The sequence below is a fragment of the Penicillium daleae genome, assembly GCF_028827525.1.
Source record: "Penicillium daleae strain IBT 16125 chromosome Unknown utg000006l_segment0_segment0, whole genome shotgun sequence".
In the NCBI taxonomy this organism is placed as follows: domain Eukaryota; kingdom Fungi; phylum Ascomycota; class Eurotiomycetes; order Eurotiales; family Aspergillaceae; genus Penicillium; species Penicillium daleae.
The window spans coordinates 3,755,166-3,775,276 of NW_026623154.1; the positions used below are offsets into that span (position 1 = coordinate 3,755,166).

The window sequence follows — 20,111 nt, forward strand, 5'->3', positions numbered from 1 at the left end:
CGAAAGTAATGGTATGGTGTTAATCATTTTCGCTTCTTCTTCTTCTTCTCCTCCTTCTCAGCAGTCAGCGGCTTGTATTTCAGAATCGACTCGCCCGTCTCAAAAGTGGTCAGAGTGTTCGACCGTCTGCCTCTTCCCCTTCAGATTGGTCTGGATCTTCCGATCAATCTCTGCCAAGTCTCCTTCCGAATTGATCGAGCTGAGCGCCTTCAAAGAAGGTCCACCACCAGGGCCGTTGGACCGGCTGCGACTGCGTTCCCGACTGGAGGGCTCGCTTGGCGGCATGCTCTTGAGGTAAGATTGATAAGCGTCGTGTTTGTATGAGTCCGTAGGAATCTCGGCATCAACGTCCGGCATAATACCGAAACCAAGATCATTGATTGTCTGGGTAACCCGCTCTGAGAGCGCCTCGCGGTGTTGTCTCAGGTCAATCAGGGACGAAGAGGACAGCGGGTTCAAGGCGACCAGAAGCGGGGGCAGAGATTTGATAATGTCCATTCCAACTTCACCAAATCGGAGTGCCGCATAGCTGACGAACCCCATGTGGGCGTAGAAGCACACGGCAAAAATCCACAGTGGGACAAAATCGGGGACGTACGTTCTTGCAACCATCCACCAGGGAACAGAATTGGTATAGTAGCCACCATTGCGGTTGTAGCGTAGCCAGGCCGTCACAATAATGGTGTAGTAGACGTAGAGAGTGGGTGCCAGTCCCATAGCGACGAGGATTTTCCAGGTGCCGACGACATCATGTCCTTGCAGCTTAACCACCGAAGCTGCAAGTGCCTTGCGTCGCTTCTTTTCCGAGATGACCTTGGTCGTGACAAAGACAGGCCAGAAGAGCAGTACTCCTGGCAAAACTCCAAAACTGAGAACGAGAAGCTTGGTCAGGCGGTAGAACAAGGTGATCAGTATGAGCCACCATGGTTTCTCTTCGATATTGCCCCACTCAACTTGATGATCCCTGATACCAAGCGATTCCAAGCGTCGGTTGTACTCTTTGACCATCTTTTTAAGGTCCTTGACTCTGGGATCGTCTTGGTGCTTCGTGTATCCTTTCAAGAGTCTTCGATTGAACTCAATCACCAGAGGAAGTGGGATTTTCTTGCTGATAGGATTGTAAAGCTTCCTGGTGGATTGAACCAGAATGAGGGTCTCATGATCCGGACTGATCTGCGTGACAGACTCAAGGCCCTCATAGATTGTTTCGAGCAGAGAACCAACGGCATTACGCTTACTAGTGCCGCCTGCTTTGAAGGCTGCAACCTGATCTGGATGCACATGGATGGGGCGGCCGAATTCAATGACACCACGAGAGCGGAATTTGTGAGCATGGAAATAGTTCATCCCACAAGGGATGATGGACAACCCACAGTCAGGATCGCGGGCCAGAGCGCCGAGTGACATCAAGGCAACGCCGGCTTTCAAGGGCAACAAGTTGGAGCGATCGTGACTGCCGCCCTCGGGGAAGATACCAATACACCCTCCCGCTGATAGCTCCTTGTACACGGCATCAAACATCTGGCTCTGATCAACGTGGGGAGCGATCTTGAACCTTGTGCCTTTACGGCCAGGGTCATCAGAAAGCCGAGAAGTGAATGGCTTCTTGAGTCGAAGCGAAGTCGGTCCAAGAATTTCATCGATCGAAGCAGTTTCCGGTGCGTGCTTGCCTTTGATAGTGAGAGAGCCACTGGGCGTATATCCAGGCTGCGTGAAATCTGTATCCACGCCATGAATGAGAGCCGGATCGCTTTCTGGATCGGGCTGGTAGATGGTACCCTTCCCAGGCTTGGTCAAGTCCATAGATCGGACTACTGGGAGAGCGCCCATGCATGATGCCAATGTCCCAATATAGGGCTCATTCATAGATTTCTGCGCGATGAGGAAAGACACGCGTCGCTTAGCCTGCGACTTCAGTAGGTACATCAAAATCGCCGAATCGACGAATTGATTGGCATGAGGGGCGGCGACAATCAGTACAGGGCCTCTCTCGGGGATTCTCCAAGCTCCACGAGGGTAGATCTCGCGGAAAAAGAGGTCCAGCGCACAGGTAAAGAGCCACAGGACGAGGTCGTACAGCCAAGGGATCATCCGGCGGGACGTATCCGGTCGGCCCGCCATGATCGCCGCGTGGAGACCTGGGAAATTCGAGGCGATGAATCAACACTTAATAACGGTCATGCAGGAAATGCCGGCGAGGGAGTGGAGATGCATGTAAGATGCGGCGCCGACGTTGGGAAGATGAAAAGAAAAGTTGCGGGCTGAGAAAAATGGAAGGGCGGGGAAGGAGGTTGAGATAACCTGTTGAGCGGGTAAAGTTAACTACGATTTCGCCAACGAACAGGTAAACTGACAAGATACAACAACTCTTCAGCTCCTGGTTTTACCAGGAAATTATATCATCGATTGGGACACCAAGGGATATTTGTCATGGATTATAACTGAGATACATGATAATTTGAACACAGGGATGTGAGAAGAATCACATCTTTCTCCAGCACCAAATACAAATACAAAAAAAAAAAAAGTACAGGGCCTCTCTCATGTCATATTTCATAGGCCCGACGATGCGATCTTGACGCACGCAATTAATAGTCCTCGGGACTGTCGGAGATTTCAGGTCCCGTAGAGAAACCAGCACCATCGGGGAAGTCAAAGCACTCGAGTCTGAAGGAGACGTAGCCAGCGTCGAGGATGTCGGGCAGGCATTGGCCCTGAACAACGGGCTCGCCATCAAAGGGCAGGAACCAGACGGGCTCGCCAGTGCAATCATCGTTGTTCCAGATGGTGATGCCGGAGCACAGAAGGGCGTCCTTGGTGTCGAGGTATGCCGTGAAGGAATAGTTGTCGATGCTCCAGTCGCGGTTGACAGTGGCCTTGTCGCAAGTCACTGGAGTGGCAATCGCAGCAGCCTTGAACTTGGGCTCACCGAGGGCCGGGGCGCCAACGGGGCAGGACTCCCAGGATTGGAAATCGATGCTGGCGACAGGGAGAGCGGCATAGGCTGGCAAGGCGAGCAGCACCGCCGAGGCGAGGGTCTGTCGCGTTGAGTCAGTGTCTTTCTTCAAGTGAGAAGACGCGTGCAGTCAATTCTCGAACCGTCGCTCACCTTTGAGAAGTGCATCTTGCTGGGAGGTTAATTGATATTCCTGCGGCGCGTCGTTGTCGTAGAGCCGGTTGTCGTCGAGTGTCGTCGGAGCGCAGTGGAAAATTCATCCCGCCTACTAATCGTGTCGTGGTATTCAAATAGGTCCTCCTGGGAATAGCGGCACGCGCTAATCAATCAGTCGAGTAAACATGGCCGCTGCCCTGTAGAAACACAAGACCGCGACTGTGTGGAATGTAAGAGCCTTGAAGATAGTCATGACCAAGGCACACCGAGCCCCAGGGCAATGACGGAGTGGGCGGCGGAAGGGCTGGAATACTACCAATCGGAGAGAAGATATAGAACCCTCTGGGCCAGATGGTGCCCGTTGGTCGGTCCTGGAATGGGCTGAGAAGTGAAGATTGAAGGGTCATTTTCCAGCAGAGAGACCCGTGCATCCCTGCAGGACGCATCTTTGATCCATCAACGTCGCACTGGGCATACTCTGCGACGATCTTCATCTTGGCCGTAATTCCAAGATGGAAATCAAAACATAGAGGTTGTTTTATAAAGAAGGTAGCTAATTTGACTAGATCAGGAGCGGTACTTATCTACAGCAATCCTCTGCTCTTCGAGCAGTCAGGGATTCGGTTCTTGAGCCGTAACCCTTGCTATGAAACCTGGCGCCGCCACTACCGTAGCATGAGACAAGCATAGAACGTTATTTAACTCTATCCGCATTCTATTTGCTTCTCTTTGAACATGCTTGAACGTGCTCGAGTGGTTGATAGACTTTAGATCATAGACTTTAGATCTGCAGAGCACCACATGCACTCCACTCCATCTCTATACACATCACTATATAGACCCACAAACTGGGCAATGTTCTTATTCAACAACTACCATGGCCTATTGATGATGAAGCTCACGGATCATGGCCCACATGGTAAATTCCTCGAGGGAATCCCAGAAACCCTTGGGACACCTCCGGCTACCCACAGTCTTGAATCCCTGCTTGAGCCAATAGTCTCCTGCATTTTCTTTCGAGACCCGAATCATGACCTTCACAGGCCTTTCACGATCAGCTTCGTGTCTCCGACGTCGTAGGACCTCATCTTCACACGCCCTCACCAGCCTTCCCGCAATGCCTTTCCCGCGGTAACGGGGATCTGGCGGGAGCGCCACCACAGCAAGCTCATAGTCCCCCGGACAGGCGTGGTGACGGATGATCTGCTCCATTTCGCTGTTCACTTTTTCTGTCGTAGGGTCATGAATGGTATCATCGTGGTCGAGGGGGTTCCAGAGCCCATCATCTTTCCACGGCTTCATGCTTGCAGTGCCGATGACTTGGGGTTTTTCGTCTGTGCCGTCAGAGGCAAATGCAACAGCTGTGAACCCATCTGCACCTAATTCCTCGGAAAGTTCGCTGTCGGTACGAAGTCTGAGTTTGTCGTCGAGATACTTGATTTTGTTGGTGTGGCTGACCGTATAGCTTGCGTTGATCATGTGGGTGAGTTCCGGCAGCCATGGCTGTGAGAGGAGCTCAGTTGATGTGAACAGCTCCGTGTGGATCACTGGCCCGGACCCCATGTTGAAATGTGCAAAGGTAATGTCAATCCACTGACGTTCCCGAGGCTTGGTATTCGAAATCAACGAGAGTCGGGATATGCCGCAGAAAAGAATATTCAGTAGGTTTGATGAATTTCGCTTGCTGACGGATAACTTGCTGGCGGGGCCACACCAGTCGGAATGTGAGTCACGGAAACAACCTTAACCCCTCGCCCGTCAGGATTCGTGTTGTAGGCCGATGTGGGTCTTTATGAGACCCTCTTTTGGAAATTCCAGGAGACGACTCAATATGTATTGCCATTCCCCATTATGTACTCTGTAGTCAATATTGAATGCTAGATTGATGGCGATGCAGTTTCGCTTCGTAACTGAAGACTGTTATTACATCAAGGCGACTATAGATCACTCCGTTCTCCCGATATTCACTGCCCCCTGAAAAGGTCCAAACAATACCGTTTCCCCGGAGGCAAACCTTCTTCCCACTGAATATTGGGCCATATGCCTTTCAATAATTGAAATACATGCTTGGAGAAGCGAACTGACTCGAAGGTACAGGAGGAAGTGAGAGGGTTCCACCAATGCCGTCGCGCAGTTCTCCCCATTTTCTGAAGCTCAATTTGGGGACCATCAACATGAAGCGATCGAGTCACCAGGAAGGATTGACTGAGTTGTCGCTGATTTTCATCAGTATATCCTCTGGCGAGCTTTCAAGATGTTTCATATTCTTATGAAGATGTCATCTCTTCCACAATCAGCTCCCACACTTGACTTCCTATTCATATCACGTACTAGGAACAAGTTAGCTTTGGCATTCCATCAACTACGGATCGGTAGGTGTACCTACCGGGATAAAAAGGTAAGGAACCTGTTTTTCATACTCCTTCCACGCCTGACCGTACTTGGTCCTACATTTGTGGATATCCCGCATAGCTCGATGAGCAATCATCACACAGAAAAACACCGGATAAAACCACGGGAACGGGCTATTGAAACCTGTGATTAGGCCCCAGGAGATTGCAAAAAACATATCACATGAATAGTGAACCTTGCGCGCCAATCCATACCATCCGTCTATTAGAATCGTATCCCCGTTCTCGCTCACAATCGTCTTTGGATTGTGGAGTTCCTGCCATGGCAGCTGCGGAAAGGTATGACGCTTTACCCATGTACCGCGTTCCATCATGCGGAAGACGTTCTTTTGACTGTTGGCCGAGTCCCAGACCCAGTAAACGAAGAGATAAGAGACGAATAGTGCAGTAAGCGCATACTTGTTCCAAGCATACGTTGAAGGGTGGTGGTTTGCTAGGTATAGCGTGCAGTGGCAGTACGACATGGGAACGCCTGCCATGTTCCAGAACGTCAACATGAAACCAAGTTTCTCTTGATACATGTCCCAGGTTGTCGTAATCAGATGCTCTGCCTTAGAGCAAGCATTGGCGTAGGTGTAGTGGGCCATGACAAGGAATAATACCTCGCCAGAGACATATCCATACTGCTCATATTGGCGGGTAGCTGCAGCACAGCTTAGGCCAAACATCATAAACCATGGGATGCGAACCTCATAGAACATCTTTAAGTCGAGGATACCGAATAGACGAGGGTTCAATTCAGCGCCCATGAAAAAGTCATATATAGGATAACCAGTGATCCTGTGCTGGGCGCCACGAGCAAAAGCAGAGACATAAGTCACGAAGCTGGCGAGGAAGCCAGAGATGATAGCCACGGACATCAAGGGGCCGAACTCATCGAGGAAGGTGTATATCGGGAATAGTCCGGTGCCATGTAGGACGGCCATAACCACGATGGTGACGTAGAAACTAGCATAGGCGGAGCAGTGATACTTTAGCTGTTTCCCACCCAGATGGAGAAGAGGTTTCCCGTAGCAGGTGAAGCCTGGCAAGAGGACGTAGCATGCGGCTTCAAAGATGAAGTAGGTCCAGTAAATGCGCCATGCTCGGAGATGAGGGAATGCGCCCGTGTATACCAGATGTCCCAAGTGCCTACCAAAATCAAGCCAGGACTGATCGTCTTGGGGAAGAGGCAGCTTTCCATCGTAGTAGGTCGCGCCGATCCACATGTACCACATCAAGAGAGGGAAGCCCGTCATCAGGCCCAGGCACCCCAAAGAACCGCCAAACTCGAAGTGACCCGAGTAATCAACTCGAGGATCCATGCCTGGCCGCCAGCCCCCGATGACATGCTCTTTTGTGAAATCAGGAGCAGGCACATTAAGTTTATCGGTCAGCTCGGCGGTGGAAATCTCGTTGTTCTCGCCTCGCTTTCGAGGTTGGGACCTGCTGGTTGTAACCATGTTGTCACTGCGTCCTCCGTAGGAAACTAACAGGAAAGTGTTGGATTTTCCTGGAGCCAATGCTCCTCGAAAATAGAGAATTCATCGCATTTTAAAAGGGTACCAAGAATCCCTGTCAACCTGGACACTGGGGCCTGGACCCCACGGGCGCCGAGACGAAGCCAAGACTGAAAGGAGCCCACTTGGCTGAATCCTTTCGAAAGTGGATACTCTCACTGGGAATTGCTAAAACGACACCCCTAAATTACTGATTCGACACCCCATACCCCATAATTTGTTTAGCGTCGTAATTATATTACTGTCTTCTATGTAATCCCCTTTCACGATTACATACTTTCTACTACTACCTCCTCTCTTCTTCTATCACTCTTCTAACACGCTATTTAACAATCACATAATTCTACTACTTAGAGAATACTCCTAATAAGGGAACCTATACTGTTCAAAATTTACTATAGAAATCGCCGAATCTCCCTCTAATCTAGCGAAATCACCTATATTATGTTTGTCGGAATATCTACATATTACCTATTAATCTTGTCCTACTTTCGGCCGAAGCTACGGCTACGCCCTCGCTAGCTATCTTCCTACTAATTTAGTAGCTAATTTTATTCGGTGGTAGATTCGGTGGTAGATTTGATAGTTGACTTGGCAGTTGATTTGGCAGTTAACCCTATATCCTCGCTAGTGAGGAATCTTTACTACGAACCCACTACCTCGAATGACCAGGAATGGTAGATTTAACCTGCGCAAATCCGCCCGTGTAGCGAATGAGCGTGTAGGAGGAGAGTGGTATTCAAATCTTACAATCATTAAAGGAGAATATAGTAATACAATTACAACACTAAACTAATTATGAGGTGTGTGGTGTCAAATTAGTAATTTGGGGTGTCGTTTTAGCAATTCCCTCTCACTTGTACACAAACAAAAGAGGAGCCTAAGCCATCCAGAATTGCCTCATTGGGTATAGTGGCACTGTAAACAAAAGACCGTAGAGTCCTTCCCTTGAACGACGTGCTTTCATCTGGAACCTCATTTCTTCCCTTGCTGAGGCCGACTATCAACAGAAAGCTCGTTTTGTTTACTGCACAATTCCATTCTTGCTGCAAGCCTAATCCATGAATCGAGTTCAGAAAGATACAAGTCTTGTCTTAATGATCTCCACATTACTTGATATCACGAGATCATGTGATCTTATCGTCCATCGATTCCGCTTATCAATCATCGCCGCCATCGAGGTTCATGTTCCTTCTCCCCCATGACGCATCGCTGGACCGATGAATTACCAGACCCTCAGTATGGCAAGTAATGCCTCTTTACCACGGCCAGAGGCCACGGATAGGCCATCTTCACCTGGTCAGGTTGCAGACCCACGCGACGACGTCGCCGTGCCTAGCTCCGGGCGAGCACAAACCACCTCCGCTCAGAGCTTCACTCCCCGCTCGCTGATTGTCGGCCTTATAATCGGCGCTCTGATCACCTTCTCCAATACCTACTTCGGTCTGCAGACGGGATGGATTAGCACGATGGCTATGCCGTCGGCATTGATAGGCTTTTCGGTCTTTAAAGTCCTGACCAAGTACCTCTCCTTCCCGTTTACGCCGATTGAGAACGTCCTTATTCAGACGGTGGCGGGAGCGGTGGGCACCATGCCGCTGGGCTGTGGGTTCGTTGGCGTGATCCCCGCCTTGGAGTTCCTGCTCAAAGACGGTGAAGACGGACCGATGGGGGATGGCGGCGAAGGCGAGGGCGGCCCGCTGAAACTAGGCTTTTGGAAATTGGTGGTTTGGAGTCTCGGAGTCTGCCTGTTCGGCGTCGTCTTTGCCGTGCCACTACGGAAGGAAGTCATCGTACGCGAGAAGCTACGGTTCCCCAGTGGTACTGCGTCTGCACTAATGCTGCGGGTCCTGCACGGTACAGGCAAAGATGAGAAGACACCCTTGGATGCTCAGAGTCGCTCTACCGGGCTAGGCGAGCCTGGAGATGACGAGCAGCAAGGTCTGTTGTTGAAAGATGCAGACACCGAAGACCAGTCATTGGATAGGAAAGATTGGCGATCGAAGATGCGTCTCTTGATCGGGGCCTTTGTGGTCTCTGGTATTTATGTGAGAGTTCTTTCCTACTGAAATTTGAAATACGCATGACTAATAGATACAGACCCTTTTCTCCTACTTTGTTCCTCTGGTTCGCGATATCCCCTTGTTTGGGTTGGGACTTGCCCATAATTGGCTATGGACTCTCAACCCATCGCCTGCGTATATCGGCCAGGGTATTATCATGGGCCCATCAACCTGTATGCACATGCTCTTTGGAGCCGTGCTGGGTTGGGGAATCCTATCACCACTGGCCAGGGCTCGTGGCTGGGCCCCCGGACCGGTGGATAGCTGGGATGACGGGAGCAAAGCATGGATAGTATGGGTTTCTCTAGCCATCATGCTTGCAGACTCACTCGTCAGTCTCGGATGGCTCGTGATCAAGCCTGTCGTCAGCCGGGCTCCACGGTGGATTGCTATCCTCCGATCTACTCGGGCTGGCCAGTGGATTGCAGTGCGGCTCGTGTCATCGGGGTCACACGAGCACTCTTATATCAATTACTCTGCGTTGGATTCTGGTAACAATGAAGTGGCCCACGAAAATCTGGACGGTGTCCATGTGCAGGTCACCACACATACAGAGGAAGACGAAGATGCGCCTCCTTCCCAGCTAATCTCCACCCGCACGGTCGTGATTCTCCTTCCTCTTACCTTGATCTTGAACGTCGTCTGCATGCACTATGCATTCGGTGACATCATTTCCCCATGGCTGTCCAGTCTAGCTACACTTCTTGCGGTTCTCCTTTCCATCATGGGCGTGCGTGCGCTTGGTGAAACAGATCTCAACCCCGTGTCGGGTATCAGCAAGCTCACCCAACTACTTTTCTCACTGGCAACGCCGGCTTCGCACTTCTCCCGGCGGACAGCCTTGGTCACGAATCTACTCGCCGGCGCTGTATCCGAATCTGGTGCACTGCAAGCCGGCGACATGATGCAAGATCTCAAGACGGGCCACCTCCTTGGCGCCAGCCCCAAGGCGCAATTCTATGGTCAAATAATCGGAAGTCTTGTCGGCGCCGTACTCTCAACGGCTGTATATAAAATGTACGTCAATGTCTATGAGATTCCAGGAGAAATGTTCCAGACGCCCACCGCCTACGTCTGGATCTTCACTGCCCGCCTCGTCACGGGCGAGGGTCTCCCCCACATGGCATGGCAAGCATCCGTCATCGCAGGCCTTGTATGGGTCCTTCTCACAGCCCTGCGAATCATGGCCGCATCTCCTTCTTTCGCACAAAACGGCCAACCCCCAGCCTGGAGAAATTGGATCCCCGGCGGTATCGCCGTGGCAGTGGGTATCTTCAACGTCCCATCTTTCACCCTGGCCAGGGCGATAGGTGGTGTGATTGCGTGGTGGTGGGCGCGGAAGCACGCGCAGCCGGCCCATCAACCTAGTTCCGTCGATATCGCCGATGGAATCAATTCCTCTTCTGCAGACGCGCCTTCGGCACTGCAATCTGGACAGGGCGATACCCCTTCTGCGGAAGAGGCAGCTGCGAAGGCAGATGCAGCCTCTTCGACTGTCGTCGTGTTGGCGTCTGGTCTCATCCTTGGAGAGGGAATTATGAGTATTGTGAATCTCCTTCTTGCGAGTGGTCGGGTTCCTCATCTATAAACGCGGATTGTATAATGCATGGAGATACCATGGTGAGAGATGCATTTCGGTTATAACAAAATTTTGGGTTCTGTCACTTGCTGGTTTTATAGATGATTTATGATTTCGATTCGAGCGAGGCTTTTCGGTTTATGCTTTGCTACATGCATTTCTACATTATCATAGATGCGCTTGGGCAGCTACACCATTCATGTCATGGGAATCCAAATAAAGTGTCTACTTTTACAAATTTTTTAAAAAAAAGGTCATACTAAAGGATAATAAATTTAGATATCTACGTACGAAATCACTAAGCTCCACCGCTATCACGAGGGAAAATAAAAGGAAAAAAAAGTACAGGTGTTCAGGGTATCCAACTCATTTACCGATTCACACATATTCAGAGTTAATATCCATCTGTCTGCAAGATTGGAAGCTAGTAGCTTCCAACCGTAGAAGAAATGTAAGAAGTCCACGCAGAGTAGAAACAGAATGAAAAAAGAATAAAATATGGAAAGAAACATTTAAGCCACGACAGACGGTGACAGGCCTTGCTTTTGGAATGATATATTCCGAACACGCTGATAAGCCAGATTGACATGCCGAAGGCGGCATATGCGGCTGATATGGGATGTTTCAAACACAGGGACATGCAAAGCAAGGCAAAGATTCGGAGGAAGTATGTAAAGGACAGACAGATGGGTTATTCGTCACGGACGTAGAGATCGAGATACGAGTTGTCCTGGGGAGACAGGCTCGTTTTCCGTTCAGCGGGTCCACATTGACAACATGGATCACGGTTTATTCATGCTATGTATGCAGATCAAGCGTCCTGTGGAGGGACTGGCTTTCTGTTGATCTGAGATCCAGTTGGCGAGGTGGGTCCCGAAGGTGGGAGGGCGGGCAGGTCACTTGTCGGGGCTGGACCTGGCGCCTCGGCTGGAACGAGCGGGCTGGACCTGGGGGAGGGGTCCCGCCGACGGTGGGCGGAGAGATGTTGCCTGCGCTGTTACTGCGTTGCCGCTGGTTGACGGGCATCACGGGTCGCTGCATACCTCCTGGGCCGTAAGGGCCAGGGCTCATTGACCGTGGGCCAGGGCCTGGCCGAACACCGGGGCCGGGAGACATGGAGCGGGGGCCAGGCGACATGGAGCGAGGGCCTGGGGACATGGAGCGAGGACCAGGAGACATGGAGCGAGGACCGGGGGACATGGAGCGAGGCACAGGAGGGAAAGCAGCTGCGGGTGACATTGAACGGCCGGGATAAGGCGCTCGGGGCGGGCCCTGAGGGTGACCAGCGGGGGACCGCGGCCGACCACCCTGGGGATAGAAGCGGCCTGAAGGAGGCGGGCCTGGCATACGTCCATTAGGACCCATGGGCGGGGGCGGGCCTCGAGGAGCAGGGCCAGGGCCAGCTCCAGGAGGTGGACGCGGGCGAGGCTGCACAGGACGCGCAGACAAGCAAGAGCGAGGAGCAACTCCTTGCTGCGAACGATCCAGGCGAACACATAGGGCCTAAAGAAAGATTAGCACTCATGTCACTCTTGAATATTACACGCAAGATCAGGTACTTACCCATCCATCATCATACTCATGAAGCATCCGGACCAAAGTACCAGAGCGGAGCTCCAGTTCGTCATCTGCTGATGGATTGAAGTCCATCTGTACACGGTGAACGTTGTTCGGTCCGGGTGAGCCTCCAGCACCAACAACACCAGCGCCAACTGCAGCTCCTCCAGCAGCAGCCAGGACCTCAGATGAAACCGACTCCGCATCAGCACTACCGCGGTTCGATGGAGGGTTAGGAGGCATTCCCACGCCCGACTCTTGCGAGGCAGGGCGGCTGGACGGCTCCTGATCAGATTCATGTGATGCGACAGCAGCGGCACCGACAGCACCAGCGACAGCAGCACCAGCACCAGTTGCTGCGATAGCAGCCCCAGAAGTACCGGCCGAAGATGAAGGCGGCGCTTGGTCACTCACTGGAGTGGTAGGGTTGAAGGGATTCACCGGATCACTGAACGGGTTCTGGGCGCTGGAACTAGACTTGGGCGGAGTGGGAGGCGGCGAGTTACCGGTGAGGTTACGAGAGGCAACAGCTGCACCTGCGACACCAGCAGCGCCAAGACCACCGGCTGCAACGGCAGTAGCTGGGTTGAAGCCCGCGTTGCCGCTCAGATCAGGCGCGAACTGGGTGACCGGACGTACGCTAAGCTGAGGAGGCGTTGAAGGAGTTGAGGGCTTCATTGGCGGGGGAGGAGGTGGATGGGAGAAAGCCTCCTTCTCTTGATGAATCTCTTGAGGTTCCTGGCTGCGCTTCCTCTTCCGGACGAAGAAGAAAATGAGGCCTGCAAGTACACCGATACCAAGGATGACTCCAATGGCGACACCAGCTTTAGCACCGCCAGACATTCCTGTCGAGGCACTGGATGCTGTGGGCGACGAAGAAGTGGCAGAGTCAGTAGGCGTTGCGCTTGATGTCGCCGCAACAAGGTTTACATCCTGGCTGGTATCCGCGGTGGTCTGGGAGGCCGAGGTTAGAAAGGAAGATGGCGCCTGGGTCGTGTCGGCTTGAGTAGCAGTTGTTGTTGCCGCCGTGTGCTCGGTAGTCTTGCTTTTTTCTGATGTGGACTTGATATCTTTGGCGGTTGCGTCCGCCGTCGCTTTTGTCTCCGAAGTCGTCTTGGTGACGCCCACAGCTGGGCCGACACCAACGTTGTTGTGCTTGGTATCGCTCGTGGTTGTCGCAGCGGCATTTGTCGTTTGGCTCGCTCCTTGCGTAACATAGCCTCCAATGGCACCTTCAAAGTCCGCAGAGAGTGTTTTGTAGATAACGACGATCGGATTGTCCCGTTCCACCAGAGAGGGACTATCATTGGCGATTATCTCGTCGATAGCCCGCGCCTCCAGAGGGCGGTGCTGCATATGGTAGAGTGCATGCCCGTGCACCATGTTGAGTGACCGTGTCCGTTCTTGAGAGAGCTACGAGAGAGAGTTCCCAAGGTGATGGTCGTGAAGCGATAATCGCTCCTAGAAAAAGGAAAGGCAAGTTGGGTCCGGGCCTAAATTCCAACGCGAGTTCGGAGGAAGGAATTGGAGGTTCGCGTCGGCTCGCAAGTCCACACTCGCGCGGAGTGGAATGTGGATAGGAAAGAATGGACGACTCGATATCGAACGCCGCCGATAACCAGTCGGGGTTGGGGAAAGAAAGGAAAGGACAACGACTTCCAGGTCGTAGAGGGTGAAAAGAGTGTGTGTATGCGGTGGGTAAGAGGGAAGGGAAGAATTGAAAAAGCCTCAAAAGGTTCCAGGACCCAGGCTGACGAGCCTGAGCCTGAGCCCTGAGGGAAGGAAAGGGTCTGGTCTCTTTGGGGGTGACTCTCCCACGAGGGAGTCCGGCTGGAAATGAGAGGGTACGCTGGGGGACCCTGACCCAGTCTTGTTTGGTCATGGCCGGAGGGCGCTAGCTATTTGGGGTAGTGATCTGTGGGGGGGCTGTATATGATTGGTCGATATGATACGGTTCCTGGTTATGTGCAAACCGCGAAATGACGCCAAATACGAGTGTGGTGGTCGAGATGTGGTCTGGTCGCAGCAACCAAAAAGTCAAAGTCCAAACCAAAAAGAAACGACTGCAAAGTGTCTCCTGAAATTTGAGGCTTTCAATTTTCCCGATTGACACCCATCGTTTGTTTCTGTTCTTCCTCTTTCCACCACACCCCTCGCTCAGCCTCTCACCACTCCTACGAAAGTGCAACAACAGCACAACCATGATCACATCACCGAGGCTAGCGCCGGCCTGAGTGGCCCCCAAACGTGGTTGGCTCGTCGCTAAGAACCCTTGCCAACGCGGTGCACAGACTCCATCCGTTTCTGTCTGGCTGTTTCACGTCTCTCAGCCCCTCGACTCTCATTGCCCAATTGCGTGCCGTCGCAATTTCCGGGCCACCCGGACATCTTTCGGGTCCTGGCAAAGGGTGGTTCATGCCTCCTCGTTTGTGATTGCATTTTAATTTGATCGCTCTCCAATGAGAGGGTTTCAATGACGATTATTGACGGCTTGACTGCTATTCTTAGGTGGGCTTGATTGTTGTTGGTTGTGTGGGTTGTCCGTTTTCCCAACTGGGACCCGGATAGTCCACTTCGCTTCCCACAATACATATGTACAATGATTGTACGGAGTACGGAGTACATATTGTCCATAATGCCCTGTGCTTCATGCACACGGTATAAAGGCTCCATGTCACCGTCATAGCCCTGGAAAATATATTGCACCTCCCCCATCGTTGCATTCTTGGCGACGAGGGTGTCGACACTGCCACGCTTGTCCCGAGATGACACGGCTCCTGATTCCTAGGTACGGGCCACACACACCCCCTGACCCTGTAGGCCCTGTACCGTGTGGCTGACAGCCACAGTGGTGTGGCAGCCATATGGGTCGTGAGATTAAACGGTGGAGAAATACGGATGTCGGAGTGCCTGCCATCATTAGAGTCCGACGATGCGTGAGATTGTTCTCGCAGTCACTTGCCTCGTCAGCGGAATGTCGCTCGCTGCTCTGGTAGCGAAGTAAGCGACGGGTCAGGTCGCGGCCATTGGAGGAGACTGCTGGGAGGATGTCCTCCCAGGATTGTGCCGGAAAGGCGTAGAATTCGACCTTGCCCCAGTCTGGCAATACATGAACCTCCTGTACTCGCAATTAGTATTAGTCTCAGACACCGGACTTTTTCTCACTTGAGCAACCATATCATACCGGCCAGGTTTGTTCATCTGGAGTTCCCAGGGTGCTGAAAATGGAGTGGATAAGGGAGAGGTCGCTTCCCACGGGCCCTGAATCAAACAGCTCGCCATGTCCAACGGTAATAGCTTCGGCCACTACACAGCCAGCGGCCCAGAGATCAAGCGGAGTTCCGTATGCCTTGTACCCAAACAAAACCTCGGGAGCTCGGTAGCTAGTGGTCCCTACGTCAGTGATTTTCAGATCACTGGGCTCAGATCCGGGGTCGCCTTCTTTCCACGAAATCCCAAAGTCCGCCAAGTAGGCTGGCCCATCGGGCGAGCTCATCAGAATATTGGAGGGTTTGACATCTCGATGGATAATCCCCAATTTATGAATGTGCGCAAGACCCTGAAACATGTCACGCAGGATAGACCGTGTCTGTGTAGCAGTGACCATGTCTCGCTCGAGCAACCTCGCAAAGTCATATTGCAAAAATGGAAACACCAAAGCCAACCGGCCCCCGTCCAAGTTGAACGTCTCAACTAGAGGAATTACATGAGGGCCAACCGCCTCGCGCAGCAATCGCGCTTCGCGTTGGGCATCGTGAGGTGCTGCCATCAGATGCGGGATAGTAATCTTCACGGCACGCACTGTGCCGTCCTTGGCCGTGGATTTGTAGATCGTGGATTGAAGCCCACCATAATGATGGAAGCAGGAGGTATACTGTCCAAATATTTCCCCTGCTGACGACCCTGATGAAGCTGGCTCTGGCTCTAGCTCTTGGGAGACATTGTGCACGTCGTCCGAGCCATTGATGACCGGCGCCACCACAGATTTGGTCTCTGCAGCATCAATCGCTTGCTGGCACATTCGGTCATATTCCTCCTACGGTTGGATCAGTTTTGTATTCCTAAGACTTGGAGGCTCTATAAGAAAAGCAACTGAAGTAACTGACCTTGGAAGTGGCCTGATCGTAGGCCTCAGTCTCATATCTTCTCGCCTCTGCCTGAGCCTCAGCAAAGGCCGCGGATGACGATGTTTGCTGGTATACCGCAGTGCTATGCAATAATATTAGTGTCAATCAGGCTAGATCAACACACTTGAAGAACTAACAGAGACTGGATGGCCCTCAATCGCTCCGTAAAACCCAAATTGCTCCTCCACTCCATGGCGGGCCAGTGGAGCACTGATTGAAGCTCTGCGGGCTGGCCCAAGCAGATGGCGATGATGTCATGTGACCCTAAAACGGCCCTTGTAACCAATAAAACAAACTTCCGTTGCTCTGATTGGACATACTCTGCCAAGACCCGTCACACCGCGTTCCCGGCCATCGTCATTCCATCTCAATGACCGTCCTCGGCGATCGAACTCCAGCATTCGGACGTTACCCGCAATCATTGATCTTCCCCGACCAGGTGGCTGATCTGTCTCGTCATTCCCTTGGGCGCTGTGTGCTTGCTGAGTATGCGCTCGGTGCGCTGCACTGACAACTGTCTAATCTGAAATCATGGAGCTCTCACGGCAGGAGTACCCAGCCTTGCTGGTATGATGGACCGACCCTCTGCGCTCTGCTGCTACCCTACAGCGAGGACAGTCGTATACTGACCGCGGGGACTCCTCTATCTATCCAGGCCACTCTTCATCCCAATCAAGCTTCCACCATCCTTAACGATCGCATCCGACTCATCAACAAAATCAATACGGATATCGCGGACTTCCTGCAGGTACGATGACTCGGCCTCCGCTACCCCGGAATCTCCCCATACCACACCATATCACATTCCCTGGGCCCGCGGGGCAGACTGTTGATTTCAAGGATACAGGAGCGCCGTCGCGTCGAAGAAGCCTATGCCCAGAGCTTACGGAAGTTGGCCAGTCGGCCCCAATTGGACAATGGCGCTGCACTTGGGTGAGTCCGAACCTGCATCCAGGAATACATACGCTTAATATTTTGAGAGTTTGCGACTCTAATGAAGGGACAGAATTTTTCAAATTCCATGGCAGCGCATCATCAACGCCACCGAGGCCCTCGCTGCGTCGCACGAGACCCTTGCGACGAAGATCGAGGAAGATGTAGAACGGCCCCTGAGAGAATACAGTAAAAGTCGGGATATGCAATCAATGCCTGGGATCCAGAGCAACCTGGCAGGTCTCGCCAAGAACATCGATTCTGCGCAAAAGAAAGTGGACAAAGCCAAAGGTAAGGGCACCAAGGGCGCAAGCGCCCTTTCCGGTGCAATTGCTGCAGCGGAGGAAATGAATCAACAATGGGAGTCGCGTGCTCCATTTGTATATGAGCAGCTACAGGCCGCGGATGAAAGCCGTCTCAATCACCTCCGCGATGTCCTGACCCAACTTGAGACTCATGAAGTGGACCAAGTCGAGCGCGGCCGACAAGCCGCTGAGAGCTGTCTGAATGTCCTCCTTAACGTGGAGACGGCAGATGAAATCAAGACCTTTGCCGCTAAGATGGTTGGCAATCGCGCTCCCTTGTCACCTGTGACGTCGCGGCGACAGAATTCCCAGGCGGAGACTCCCCCTGCTGTTGCAGCTGCGGCCACACCTCCTCTGGCTGCTGCACCACTTGCGCCACCTCCACCTATTCAAGATGATGCAGCTAGTCAGCGATCGGCGAGGTCGCAGACTCCAGCTCCAGCTGCTGTGCAAACACCACCAGGTGAGTTCGTACCAAGAAATAGCAAAGCCTCTGGAACCTAAGACTGACATTTTGTAATTCGCTTGTAGCTCCAGAGCCCGTTCCTCGACATACACCACTGGGTGGGTTGAGACGACTCGGGACAGTGATGAACCGCCGGAAGAGTGTGATTGGACCAACAGCTGGAAGCTTTGACCGAAAGGCAGAGAAGAAGCATCGAAGCCCATTCGGACCCTTTAAGAGGTCCGACTCTTCAAGGGAGATGCAAATCCCCGAATCTCCGCCATCAACTGCAGATCGACCGGGAACATCCTTGACCGAGGAATCATCATTGCGGAATCCGAGCGTGTCACACGACCACAATGTCGCTGATACCATTCCGCCTGCGCCGATCACCAAACAAGAGCCATCCGCTACGAATGGAACTTTGGCGGAAGCTCAAGCTGGAATAGTTAGCAATGGCACCGCCCCGGTATGCATTGCAATTGAAATGTTTTCAAACACATTGACACGGCTTATTGACCGTTTCAACAGGCCCATGTTGATTCTGAAGGCTTCACTGAGCGACCTTCAACTGTAGATGAGATCACACGTGCCCAGAGAGAAGCAGCAGGGTATGTGAGCCCTTCTGATTACGCATAGACAGTTCTAACATAGTGGAATTCAGCATGGAGGACTCGGGCATGAACTTGACGATTCGAGATCAGCCTATCTTTGAAGATGAAAGCCAAGCCAAGAAGGCTATGGATGATATGGCAAACACCCTTCGGATGGTAAGTTCTTCTTATACATATCTATCAACTTTGAGGCTAAGTATTATGAAATAGCGCGCTCCACAGCCAGGCATCAGACGAAATGCAGGCACTCTCCGAGGCCGTCGTGACGTTCGGAACACCATCTTTGTTCCCAACCCAAGTTCCGATATGACCGCTACATCAGCTGCATCTGATCTATATGGCCCATCTTCACCTATCAAGCATGCCGCATCTCCCAGCACTGCGACGGAGGACCATGCTATGTCGGATACTACATCGGTTCGATCCGGACACACTATGCATGGCCATGGGCCTAGCATTCATCCCGAGCTTCACGAGCCCGGCTTGAATGCATCCATCATCGAAACAGTCAACGCATGGTTCTCAGAGGGCAACGCGACCAAGTCGTCTGTTCTGGGAGAGCTTGCCCTCGCACATAACCCTATGCCCGGCGCCCCCGCAGACAATCTGCGCATTCGTCTTGATAACTTCCCCATTCTAGAGAAGGTCGCCGCTAACCCAAGCTTCGTTCATGAACCCAGTAAGGATGGTGCCGAAGAGAAGCGCGGCGAATACGATATCCAGCTGGGCAGTATTTCACGGCCCATACCAACTGTTGCCTTCAAGTACCAGCTGCACCTTGACCCGACTAACCACTCGGCCTACTGCCCGGTCATCTTCAAGCCGGCTTGGAACTTGCAAGAGAACCAAGCAAGCGCAATCATCTTCTACAACCTCAACCCCTCCTTCACCTCGGCTACCACCAGCTCAATCACCCTCCAGAACGTCGTCCTGACCGTCGGTCTGGACATTGCCGCCGAGGACGAGATCACCAAGGAGCCACGCGGCTCAGTCGCCCACGCTACCAGCGCCGTGATGTACCCCAACACCGGCGCGACTTTCCGTCGCAAGACCTCCACTGTGGTCTGGAAGATCCCCGAGCTAGAAGTCAAGGCCCCCGGTTCAGGCGGCGAGGACGGCAAGTTCCTCGTGCGTTTCTCTACATCAACTCCCGGCCCCCGCAAGGGTAATGTTGAGGCCAAATTCGAGCTTCGCACCACCGAGACCGGCTCCCGACTGGGTATCAGCCGTGCTCCTGCACACGCTGGTCCAAAGGAAATTGATCCTTTCGCGGATGAGGGCAAGCCTGCTACACCTGTTCCCTCCTGGGAGGAAGTCCCGACGTCACGCAAGCTGGTCGCTGGAAAGTATGTCTCTGCTTAGATGGGCATTTTCATGACAAACCAACGGCATCGGCTTAGTCCGTATATACCCTTGTCTGGGGTGTGCTCTGGTTCTTCTGTGTGAGTTGTTACCCGATAGCAACT

At 52.5% G+C, this 20,111-nt stretch overlaps 8 protein-coding genes across 8 annotated transcripts; 2 read left to right on the forward strand and 6 right to left on the reverse strand.

The window, feature by feature from the left end:
• Positions 1–99: 99 nt before the first annotated feature.
• Positions 100–2,121, reverse strand: N7458_007053 (lysophospholipid acyltransferase family protein; the record flags this gene model as incomplete). Its single annotated transcript, XM_056910435.1, has 1 exon — positions 100–2,121. The coding sequence occupies one exon, from the start codon at positions 2,119–2,121 to the stop codon at positions 100–102; it is 2,022 nt and encodes a 673-aa protein (XP_056766139.1).
• A 467-nt stretch (positions 2,122–2,588) lies between these two features.
• Positions 2,589–3,124, reverse strand: N7458_007054 (uncharacterized protein; the record flags this gene model as incomplete). The annotated part of the gene is made up of 2 exons (XM_056910436.1): positions 2,589–3,038; positions 3,110–3,124. 2 exons carry the CDS (start codon positions 3,122–3,124, stop codon positions 2,589–2,591), a joined length of 465 nt encoding a protein of 154 aa, XP_056766140.1.
• Positions 3,125–3,994: 870 nt separating this feature from the next.
• On the reverse strand, positions 3,995–4,675 carry N7458_007055 (GNAT family N-acetyltransferase; the record flags this gene model as incomplete). The annotated part of the gene is made up of 1 exon (XM_056910437.1): positions 3,995–4,675. One exon carries the CDS (start codon positions 4,673–4,675, stop codon positions 3,995–3,997), a length of 681 nt encoding a protein of 226 aa, XP_056766141.1.
• A 799-nt stretch (positions 4,676–5,474) lies between these two features.
• N7458_007056 (ERG4/ERG24 ergosterol biosynthesis protein) lies at positions 5,475–6,965 on the reverse strand (the record flags this gene model as incomplete). Its single annotated transcript, XM_056910438.1, has 1 exon — positions 5,475–6,965. The coding sequence occupies one exon, from the start codon at positions 6,963–6,965 to the stop codon at positions 5,475–5,477; it is 1,491 nt and encodes a 496-aa protein (XP_056766142.1).
• A 1,277-nt stretch (positions 6,966–8,242) lies between these two features.
• N7458_007057 (OPT family oligopeptide transporter) lies at positions 8,243–10,673 on the forward strand (the record flags this gene model as incomplete). The annotated part of the gene is made up of 2 exons (XM_056910439.1): positions 8,243–9,070; positions 9,123–10,673. The coding sequence occupies 2 exons, from the start codon at positions 8,243–8,245 to the stop codon at positions 10,671–10,673; spliced, it is 2,379 nt and encodes a 792-aa protein (XP_056766143.1).
• Positions 10,674–11,462: 789 nt separating this feature from the next.
• N7458_007058 (SH3 domain protein) lies at positions 11,463–13,604 on the reverse strand (the record flags this gene model as incomplete). The annotated part of the gene is made up of 2 exons (XM_056910440.1): positions 11,463–12,167; positions 12,228–13,604. The coding sequence occupies 2 exons, from the start codon at positions 13,602–13,604 to the stop codon at positions 11,463–11,465; spliced, it is 2,082 nt and encodes a 693-aa protein (XP_056766144.1).
• Positions 13,605–15,098: 1,494 nt separating this feature from the next.
• N7458_007059 (putative cell division protein kinase (Ctk1)) lies at positions 15,099–16,541 on the reverse strand (the record flags this gene model as incomplete). The annotated part of the gene is made up of 5 exons (XM_056910441.1): positions 15,099–15,131; positions 15,184–15,339; positions 15,406–16,257; positions 16,328–16,430; positions 16,486–16,541. 5 exons carry the CDS (start codon positions 16,539–16,541, stop codon positions 15,099–15,101), a joined length of 1,200 nt encoding a protein of 399 aa, XP_056766145.1.
• Positions 16,542–16,879: 338 nt separating this feature from the next.
• On the forward strand, positions 16,880–20,007 carry N7458_007060 (uncharacterized protein; the record flags this gene model as incomplete). Its single annotated transcript, XM_056910442.1, has 8 exons — positions 16,880–16,915; positions 17,004–17,096; positions 17,196–17,281; positions 17,355–18,049; positions 18,118–18,500; positions 18,563–18,642; positions 18,696–18,801; positions 18,856–20,007. The coding sequence occupies 8 exons, from the start codon at positions 16,880–16,882 to the stop codon at positions 20,005–20,007; spliced, it is 2,631 nt and encodes an 876-aa protein (XP_056766146.1).
• Between the last annotated feature and the right edge of the window lie 104 nt (positions 20,008–20,111).